This window comes from Adiantum capillus-veneris, chromosome 4 (assembly GCF_014529385.1).
Source record: "Adiantum capillus-veneris isolate H3 chromosome 4, ASM1452938v2, whole genome shotgun sequence".
Classification (NCBI taxonomy): Eukaryota; Viridiplantae; Streptophyta; class Polypodiopsida; order Polypodiales; family Pteridaceae; genus Adiantum; species Adiantum capillus-veneris.
This window is the reverse complement of record NC_140934.1, coordinates 10,602,921-10,613,308: the sequence shown is the minus strand read 5'-3', so window position 1 is coordinate 10,613,308 and position 10,388 is coordinate 10,602,921. Positions and strand designations below refer to the sequence as shown.

General features: G+C 42.1%; 1 protein-coding gene across 1 annotated transcript; it reads left to right on the top strand.

The window, feature by feature from the left end:
• The first annotated feature begins 6,310 nt into the window (after positions 1-6,310).
• PRPL35 (Ribosomal protein L35) lies at positions 6,311-7,703 on the top strand. Its single transcript, XM_086510140.1, has 3 exons — positions 6,311-6,582; positions 6,798-6,914; positions 7,308-7,703. The coding sequence occupies exons 1-3, from the start codon at positions 6,382-6,384 to the stop codon at positions 7,377-7,379; spliced, it is 390 nt and encodes a 129-aa protein (XP_086366266.1). The 5' UTR covers positions 6,311-6,381; the 3' UTR covers positions 7,380-7,703.
• The last annotated feature ends 2,685 nt before the right edge of the window (positions 7,704-10,388 follow it).

Genomic DNA, 10,388 nt, shown 5'->3' with positions numbered 1-10,388 from the left:
TTGAAGCACATGTCAAACATATTTGTGAAGGTTGTATTTTGGGTAAGATGCAGCGTTCTAAGTTTCCAAAGGATGGTTCAGTTCGGGCCACATGCAGGTTGTAGCTTGTGCATAGTGATGTTTGTGGGCCCATGCAAACTCCGTCCTTGGGCAATTACCTTTACTTCGTGACTTTCATTGTTGATTACTCCAAGCATGCATGGGTATTTCTGCTTAAAGTGAAGTCCGAAGTTTTTATGTGCTTCAAACAATTTTTGGCTATGGCTGAAAATGTCTCGAAATGTACTATTGGCACCCTCCGTTCCGATCAAGGGGGGGAGTATATGTCTCATGAATTTAATGCATTTTTGGCTAGTCGTGGGATAAAACACCAATGTACAGTGCCTTATACACCTCAGCAAAATGGTGTTGCTGAGAGGAAAAACAGGTCACTTACGGAAATGGCACGATGTATGGTCAAAAGTCAAGCTTTGCTGCATTCTTTTTGGCTCTAGGCCATCATGTGTGCCACTTATGTACTAAACAGGTGTCCTACAAAAGCTTTGCAATCTATTACTCCATAAGAAGCATGACATGATAGAAAGCCTTCTATTGAGCACATGCGTGTTTTTGGTTGATTGGCATATGCTTTGGTGCCACAAACCAGCGCAAAAAATTGGATGATAAGGCTGTCAAATGTATTTTTGTTGGTTATAGTGCTAAAAGCAAAGGTTACAGGTTGTATCATCCGCAAAAACATATTCTAGTTTCACGGGATGTAGTGTTTGTGGAAGATTCTGTTAAGCCGCTGTCATGTACTAGAGACAGTAATGTAAGCTCACAGGACATTTATGACACTTTGTTGCTTCTTTTCAGTGATGGAAATACGAATGTAAGTTCCCCTGAGGCTGATGCAGATGTACATGATGTACTTGATGAGGAAAGGGCTAAAAATGAGCAGGGTAGAGGTATGCCAAAATGGTTGGTTCACACTTTGCGTGACAGTAAATTGGATGCACCTTTGTCTAGTCGTACTCGTTCAGGATCTCGCCATGCATCTTATACATCAGATTGTTATGCTTTGGCTGTGTCTAGCTTACATGATGTTGAGGAGCCTCTGTCTTTTGATGAAGCACAGAATTCAAAAAATTGGATGGCTGCCACGCAATCAGAATATGATGCACTTATAGAAAATGACACATGGACTTTATGTGATTTTCCTCCTGGCAAAAAGGCCATTGGTACGAAGTGGGTTTACAAGTTGAAACGCAAGCCGGATGGTGAGATCGATCGCCATAAGACCTGACTTGTTGCAAAGGGTTATGCACAAAAAAAAGGCATAGATTATGAAGAGACTTTTGCTCCCACTTGTTGTATGACTACTGTGCATTTCCAATGTGCATTGGCAGCTCATTTTGGTTGGGATGTACATCAATCAGACATTGTTACTGCTTTCTTGAATGGTGACATAGTTTATGTAATGCAGCCTCGCGGTTTTGTCATAAAAGGACAAGTGAACAAAGTGTGCAAATGTAAGAAGGCTTTGTATGGGTTGAAGCAATCTCCTCATGCTTGGTATGAGAAAGCTGACACTCATTTGGTCAAACGAGGCTTTCGTAACAGTCCAACAGAAAGCACATTGTATGTAAAGCGTGAGGGTGACGTACTTCTCATTGTGGTTCTTTATGTCGATGATTTGCTGATCACTGGACCAAATGAGAGACATATTGCTGAATTTAAGGCTGATTTGAATGCTACTTTCAAGATGAAAGATTTGGGGCTGTTGCATCATTACTTGGGTATACAGTTTAAGCAGTGTGATGGTGTATTGTCTTGTGTTAGAAAAGTTACATAGAGACATTGCTATGTAAGTTTGGACTTGAGGATTGCAAACCTATTGCCACTCCCATGGAAACAAGTTTGAAGTTGAGTCTACATGATGCTGGCGATCCTGCTGATGCCACTCATTATCAAACTGTTGTTGGCTACCTCATTTATGTATGCAACACGAGGCCGGATATTCAGTTTGTAGTCTCACATGTCAGTAGATTTATGCATAGCCCAGGGTCTAAGCATTGGCAGGCTGTCAAGAGGATTTTCCGCTACCTTAGTGGCACTTTACATCTTGGCTTGTTTTATCCCAAGGGGGGGATCATTGCCGCTAGACTTACATGCTTTTTCAGACTTAGATTGGGCTGGTTGTTTTGACACACGTGTGTCCACAAGTGGTTTTTGTTTCATGCTTGGCAGTTCATGTATATCATGGTTGAGCAAGAAGCATCCTACTACGGCCACTTCGAGTTGTGAGGCTGAGTACAGGGTAGTCTTCACAGCTACGGTTGAGTGTGTATGGCTCAGACACCTTATGGTTGATTTGGGTGTTGGATAGGACACTGCCAACACTATCTACACTCACAGTCAGAGCGCATTGGCAGTTGCGAGGAACTCAGTTTTTCATGCTCGCACAAAGCACATTGAGGTGCATTACCACTATGTCAGGGAGGGGCTCTCAGCAGGAGAGATTAGCTTGGCTTATGTGCCAACATAGGACAACCTTGCAGATCTTTTCACAAAGGCATTGTCTCATGAGAAGCTTGAAGCTTTCCGCAAAGCTTTGAGCTTACTCCCATTTGTGGACTGATCATGTCCTCAGGGCATGGCACTTCCCTTTACTCATGTGCCAGCTCTCGTTCACCGCATCACTCCAGGGGGGATTTGTTACCATATACATGTGGTAGTGATGTGTGTGAACACACTAGGACCGCCAGGGCATTTTTTCCCTCTTTAGGAGGTTTTTTGCCCCGAGCATTGTATATACGCCCATCACTCTAAGGCTATCCATCTTTCCATTTGCACACCAAGTAACACACTCTCTATTGTGTGCCTTGAGCTTCCTTCGTCTTCTCCAAGCTGTGTGTTTTTCTTTGCAACCCTAATTTCAACAAATTCAATGCATCTCTTGCAATAATTCTAGGAAGTTGATCAATCAAGAGGAGATAAGTTAAGTGTCCAACAACATAAAAGTGTCTTGTTACCAATCCAATGTTAATTTTGGCCAGTGCCTCCATTTTATTCTAAGCCCTTGTGCCTAGTACCATATTCATTAATTTGTGAATCATCATCTTATATTGTTTGTGCCTTCATAATCTTGCACTGGTGAAGCAAATTTTTCCATTGACTCCAAGCTTTATTGTTTGAGCTTACACCTTTCAGATTAGCCCCCTTCCAAATTTTTGTGTTTCCTACCTTGATTTGGATTTAATTGTGTGCTCACCTTGTGTTGTGCTATGGTTTGATTGGCATAATCATGAATTTCTTCATCTCTTTTAAGGAAAGGTCTTTCCAGTAACATGTTCTAAGATCCTTGTATATGTGTGACTAACAAGCTAGCTTCATACTTCTCATTGACAATGTTTCTTTGAAAATTGGATACAGAAACTATTCGGTCGACTATTCTCTAGCGAGCAATTCTCGTCCTAAATAATGTCAGCTTCATATCTAGTGATTCCCACTATTGTCATGCATGTTCTAACTTCTTTCAATTCATTCACTCCATCAACACCAACCATTATTACTCCTGAGATTGGTTTCATTGCTTTGTGATTTTAGGTCCAATTGGATGCCTGGCATCTTATCATCCTTCTTTCAAACCCATTTATTGCAATTCAAAGACATCTTTCTGCTTCTTCTTCTTATGTTTTTTGATGAAGCGCTCACATTGACGGTAAGGCCTTTCTGATGTCATTGACCTCACAAGTAAGATCTTGAATTCTTTCACATATCTTTACACAAATCTTATCTCCTTTATTCTCAAAGCTAGAATGTGAGGATGTCGAGCTTCCATCGGGGTAGAACTCCTCACAGTGCCAAACATGCTTCTTCCTTGCTTTACCATTTGGTCATCTTCAACTCTATCCATCAAATTATGTGTTAGCTTCTTATCTTCACATTTGAGGCTCAATCAAAATGGGGCTACTCCTATCTCCTCCTTTAGAGTGTCTGTATTGATTGCATTATCAATTTTTACTTTAATAATGATTTCTCAGACATACTTCTCTATGATAGTTTGGTGACTCTTGTTAGCAACCTGGTCATGAGTTAGTTTCAATCGATTCACCTGCAAGGCCATTCCTCATTGGTCCAACTTTTGGGAAAATATTCTAACCTGACCTCAAAATACTCTAGTTGCTTCGGGTGCATCTTTGCCAGATCCCCAATGATCTTGGTTGACAATTTTTTGTCTTTGTCTTTAAACACTACTCAACCTTTTCTTTGCCCTTTGACCCTTAGCCTTCCAAAAAATTTAATGATGCCAAGGTAGTTTTTTCCTTACTCTGCTCAAATTTGATTGGCTTCTCACGCTTATCAATTATTTCTTTGATAACAACACCTCAGCTGAGCTTTTGGTTACTACTCTTATTGGCATTGGTTCTACATGAACCATCTTTACAACACCTAGTAAGCTTCCTTATCGCAATTCTTTTCCTCTAAAAAAGCTGCTATGAAATTACCATACATTTCAAATTCATCAGCCAAAGTCTTTGTGACCCCAACTACTACCATGTGCCTATGGGTTTTGCCATGGCCATTACCTCCTCTGCTAGCATATTTAACTTTTGTAGTGGTTGTTGATAAGGTAGATGCATTCTCATCATCTTTCAGAGCTTTTGTTGCACTTGTGGCTATTGTTCACACATCAATGATTTGTCTAAAATGTTGTCATAGGGTTTTACAATTATGTGAGACATGCCCGAATGATGCATAATAAGTACATTTGTACACACTTATGATTCTTGCATCAAACTCTAGTCTTACTTGGTGCCAATCTTGTCTTTATCAATTTTTGCATTTGCTTGGTCAGTTCCTTTAGGTGACGAGTCCAAGTATCCTCCTTCTTACCCTTGCTTTGTCCAATTCTTTCTTTGATTCACAAAACTTTGGTTGTCATGAGTTAGAGCTAGTGGTTTTCCTTGAACTTCTTGTTGTTGGTCAGACTTTTCTGAGAGGTTGGGTACTCCAGTTACCTCACCCTTTTTTGATATAATCTACATACCTCCTCACTTATTAGCTTCCTTGGTTAATCTTACCAACCTCGTAGAGGATTTCTTCATCGAAGTTCCGTATACAAAGACGAACTGAAGGAACAAAAGAAGTGCAATGACTAGCAAGTGATAACTCAAGACACAAGATACGATACAACAACCAACTTCATAGGAGCCACAAATGTGTAATGCATCCCCTATAATTCAATGCCAGTGTTGTCGTAGCCTTCATTTTGTTAGTGCACAACATGAATGTCCGGTGATATCCATGTCATTCACAAACTTGCAACATTTAAGTGTCTACTCGTGCCTTGTCCACACATACACACACACACACACATTCTATACATATATATATATATATATAGATATATATATATATATATATATATATATATATATATATATATAGAGAGAGAGAGAGAGAGAGAGAGAGAGAGAGAGAGAGAGAGAGAGGGGGAATAGCTGCCTTGCAGTCTCCTTGTCTATGTTAGAGGAAGATGGCTAGAGAATCTATTGGGTGTGTGAATAGCTCGTTGCTTTAGGTGGGAACCCAACCCGTGGCACCATTGCTTTGAGTGAATGTTGATTGACTGGTTAAAATCGCAAAATCCAGGCTAGGTTTTGAATTTTCCTTTAAGAAAACCAGTAAGAGTTTACATGTTTTAGTGTTCAAATTTTGACCTAAAAACCCTAACGAGTTTTAAGTCTGGTTGTACTTAAAAACCGAAAGAATTTTAAGTAGGGGAAATTACCAAAATACCCCTCTAATTTGAGGAAATTCCCAAAATACCCCTCAAATTTCAAAAATTCCCAAAATGCCCTTCAAATTTTCCAAAATTCCCAAAATACCCCTGGTTGTGAGACTAAATTTCTCGAAAAATAAATTTTTCTGTAGGTCTTCACAAGAAGAGTGATTGTCTATCGTACAAGATGCTAAAACTACAATTTGAGTTGGTTACGTAGGCTTTGGAGATGAATTGCTTCATTATTTTTAAACATAATTGCCTTTTTTGCGATGGTAACTGGTGACAAATTACATGCTGAGCACTCAAAAACGGATCTCAATTGTCAAAAACGAATGAAGATTAGAAAATCTTGAACATTCCAACCAAAATCGATACAAGGGTATTTTGGGAATTTTTGAAATTTGAGGGGTATTTTGGGAATTTCCCAAATTAGAGGGGTATTTTGGTAATTTTCCCTTTTAAGTATGCCTTTTTTCTCTGGTTGGGAAAAATGAGCCCTTTTCTCTCTCTCTCTCTCTCTCTCTCTCTCTCTCTCTCTCTTTGTTTGTGGTGCTATTAAAGTCATCACAGCTTTCGCTCGTGAAAACGGATAGATCGCAGAAGAGAGGTCCATGGCCATGGCAGCGACAGTGTCGCGTCCGGCATCTTTTGTAGTGACTGTTCCTCTTCCTAAGATGAGTACTTGTTTCAAAGGCCTCTCTCTGCAAGTGCAGCAACGCCCCGCCATCTCTGGGCCTCTCTCCACCTCCTCGCAGGGTTCTCAACTTCCCATCGTGTCCCAACAAAAGCACTACAAGGCGAAGACGCACCAGGTATATCGCCTGTTGTGAGACTCATGTGCAACTTCTTTTTCATCCTTTGGAATTTATCTGACTAGAATTGCTTGAGATGCGTCGTCTTTGTATGTGTGCACGGTAATTTGTGTGCTCTTTCAAGTTCATCGAATCATCAAAGCTGCAGAAAGCTAGATGATCGACTGTATGAGTTGGTTCTGCCCATATTGTGAGTCGGTGCCTGCGTATTTCAGGCTTCCGCCAAGCGATTCAGGGTTACTGGCAGTGGAAAGATTATGTGTAGAAGAGCAGGAAAACAGCATTTGTTGTGGAAGAAGAACACCAAGAGAAGGAAGCGTCTGTCAAAGATGGTACACATCTTCTCTTTTAGTTTTTTCAAGGATTTGCGACAGTGTATTTTTCTGTGCTCCCTATACACAAATGCAAGTGTGAATTTTTCTGCCATTGACACTAGCAAGCTCTGATGCAAAAGCATCTGTTTGTTTTCAAGTTAATGAGTTCGAAAGGGCATGCCAGGCAGTTGAATTACCAATTTGGTGCTCCTTTTCAAGCAATCTTCTCATCTCCTGGGCATATTTTTGCATCCTAGAACGGAAGCTGGACATGTGCTCATGCATGATGTTGAGGATTATAAGGCATGCTCTGCGCAATATGTATTGATTTTATGGTCTGGTCTGGAAGTACTTAGTTGCGACACTGTGAACTACTCTCGTTGACAGGTGTGCTTGATTGTTACTGTGCAGGCCCTTGTAGAGAAGTGTGATTATCAAAACATCACTCGTGCTCTTCCCTATTTGAAAGTTTCAAAATCATGAGTCTTCTACGGCAAGGCCGCTTCACCCAAGAAGAGTGAGTGATTCCCTATGAGCTTCTTAGAGAGAGTGGATGCCTCATTGGGGATAAGATTGTAACTTCTGTATCGCACATGAATTTCCCTCTTGCCACAATGTGTAATACTTTGGAGCTTGGGCTGCAGGCCTCCTTAAGACTTATAAGCCAATTTCTTCTCCCTGGTGCAAAGGCTACTTGTTTGCTCATTCCTGGGTATAGCAAATATCTTTGCGTGTGTTCTGTCATGTTGTATGATGGTGTTGTAGATTCTTTTGAAATGTAAAGACAGGGTTCGCATGGATTGTTCATTTTTTTGTGCTGGTTGGAGGTAAAAATTGAAGACTCCCCTGAAAGAATGCTTGAACTATTTTGTCACTTCGGTAATTGTAAGTTTTTGTGGATGTCTGCATGCGACACCCGTGTGATAAGTCTCCATGGTGCTTTCCGTACTCTTTGTATCCAGTTTCGTAATTTACTAGGTGGAACTGTTACAGTATCCCAAGTGTCTCAGCTACCCAGAGTGCTTACTTCAATGGAGATGGAGCTTCGATACAAATGTTTTGCCACTTTCACTTGGTTTTTTGATAACGTTTCAAAGGTATCCACTTGTCACCAATTATAGAGGCCCACCTGGTTTGAGCATTTGTGGAACCCATTAAAATATCTGCTGTGATTCAGTGGGTCACCATGTTCAAACAGAGAGCGCGAGGCAGAAAGCTTCCATTGTTGCCACTTTTGCAGATAGGAACCTTCAGTTCCACTCGACTTACTGCTTGTGTTAAGCATGTAGTTTCTTCCGGCATCTCTCAAGCAATGCGTCAAGCAACACAGCTACGATGCAATTTGATTCTTCCTGTATCATAATTTCTGGGACTCCCTACTGGAAGCAACGGAAGATGGGGAAGTCATGCAATCGGCGGTGGACCGATAGGAGGCTAGTTTTGAGGAGGCAGCGGAAAGAGTCCTGCGAGAGGTTGGTGCTTTCTCCGAAAAGCCCCCCAGGAGGCCTAACTAAGGTTTTAGGCTAGACCCAAAAGCCCGTGGAGCCATCAACCAGAGACGGGAAATGTGGGAGTCTCTTCGGCGAGCAGAGTGATTCCTCTTCTGATGATAGGGCATCGTAAAGTGCTGGAAAGTGGCGGGAGCTAAAAGGCAGAGGAGCAAGAGAGAGCTCTCAAGCAATTCATGCTCAAGAACTTTGAACTGGCAAGGCGCAAAGAGTGGTATGCCTAGTCGAGACATATGAAGGGTGTTCTAGAGGGGATTAGAAAAAGAAAGAGGGCCTGCAGGCGGATGATGAAAAGATTGGGGACATTTGGAAGGATCATGCTCGCGTTGTCACTGACACCTCCGGACACAGCAAGGACTCGGAGCACTGGCACAACCATGCTGTGTGACTTTGGTGGAGGCTGGTGGGCTTTAATGATCCTCTCAAGATCAAGCGACATAAAGCAGCTGGGATAGACGACGGCATTCCCCTTGAATTCAGCAAGATCCTTATCAAAGACAAGGGAATTAGATCGGATTAAAATGAACAAGGCACAAATATGGGAAGTGCTTCAAACTTGGTGGGATTAGGGAAGTTGCTGGAGGCATCATCTACCTCGTAGTGGTGCATATCCCGAAGAAGGGTGATCTTTCTAACTATAGAGGGATATCCCTTATTCCAATCTCTCTGAAGCTCTTGACCTCATTGTTGATATATAGGATCTAACTGAATCTCGAGGGAAGGAATTGCTAAGCTAGGAGGAATGTGTAGCACAAGTGATTGCCTGAAAGGCGCGACAGAAGGTTATCCAAAAACCGACGTATGCGGCATACATTGACTTTGAAAAGGTGTATGACACGGCACCACACGAGGCGCTCTTTTCAAAGATGGAAGCTGCAGGGATTGGAGGCGGTTGCTTGAACTGTTTTCAAGCCCTGTACCAATTCTCCAAGATCAAAGTGCAGGTTGAAGCGAAATTGAGTGAGGATTCCTTCAAGTTGGAGTAAAGTTGAGTGAGGATGTTCAAATAGCAAATCGAACGTGGGGGGTGGCTTTTCCAAGCTTCCTCCGGAAGATGCAGGGTCTGCTTTTGCCAGGCGATCTAGTCCTTTTTATGGAGTCAAGGAGGAGTTGTAGGCTAGTTTAGATAGGCTGCATAGTTGGGTGGAGAAGCGGGGGATGAAGTTTGGCATAAAGAAATAGGGACCTTGAGGAACTTATTACCTTTAAACCACACAAATCGGGCTTGAGCAGATTCAAGTGTCCTCAGAGTACAGATTTTTGGGCATACTAATAGAGAGTGGTCTGTCAATTGATATTAAGGACAGAATTGAGAGCGCAAGCAAGTCTTTATATGTCCATAAGCATTTCCTGTGTTGTAAAAGACAATCCCAATGTGGTCACGGTTGGCCCCCTCAAAGCGTGTTTCTTCAAAATGGTGACTTAGGGGATAGAGCTTATGGGCTTACATGACATGAGGAAGTTGAGCCCGTTAGAGATGGTGATAGTAACTGGAATGAGGTGGGTAATTGGTATGGCTGCAAAGTTGAGTTCTGTGGCAGCAATAACTCTCTATTGGGAGTTGGTGCTCCCCCAGTACCAGCTTACTGCACAGGGCAGAGAGGGTACAAGCTTTTACCTAATACAGAGGTCTAAAAACTTGGGTGGCAGATCTAGTTAACAATGTTCCGAATTGGAACCAATTGAAGAAGTGGACTTGGTGTAAGAGGACAAAGCTTTGGAGCGAGAGCTACATCAATGGTGCTTCTGTAGAGACCGCAAGACAGGAGAGCTGGAAGATGTGGGAGCACTCACACCAATGTGTCTCCCTTGATCCTTATATTGAGAGGAAGTATGAGAATTTGTGTGGGTGCCTCTTTGGACAGAGCCTTGGAAAGCAATTGCAAGACTGGTGGGCTTCGCCCCATGGAGCCCAAACTGGTTATCATGAACCTCAGCTGAGAAGTGCCTATGGGGACACCATTGCAGCATTCCTCTACAGGGC

Bases quoted from the DNA above. Each gene is read 5' to 3' on its own strand.
- PRPL35 (XM_086510140.1), top strand. From the start codon at position 6,382: ATGGCCATGGCAGCGACAGTGTCGCGTCCGGCATCTTTTGTAGTGACT. The intron at 6,583-6,797 runs GTATATCGCCTG...TGCGTATTTCAG, and splicing joins ACAAGGCGAAGACGCACCAG to GCTTCCGCCAAGCGATTCAG. The intron at 6,915-7,307 runs GTACACATCTTC...GTTACTGTGCAG, and splicing joins GGAAGCGTCTGTCAAAGATG to GCCCTTGTAGAGAAGTGTGA.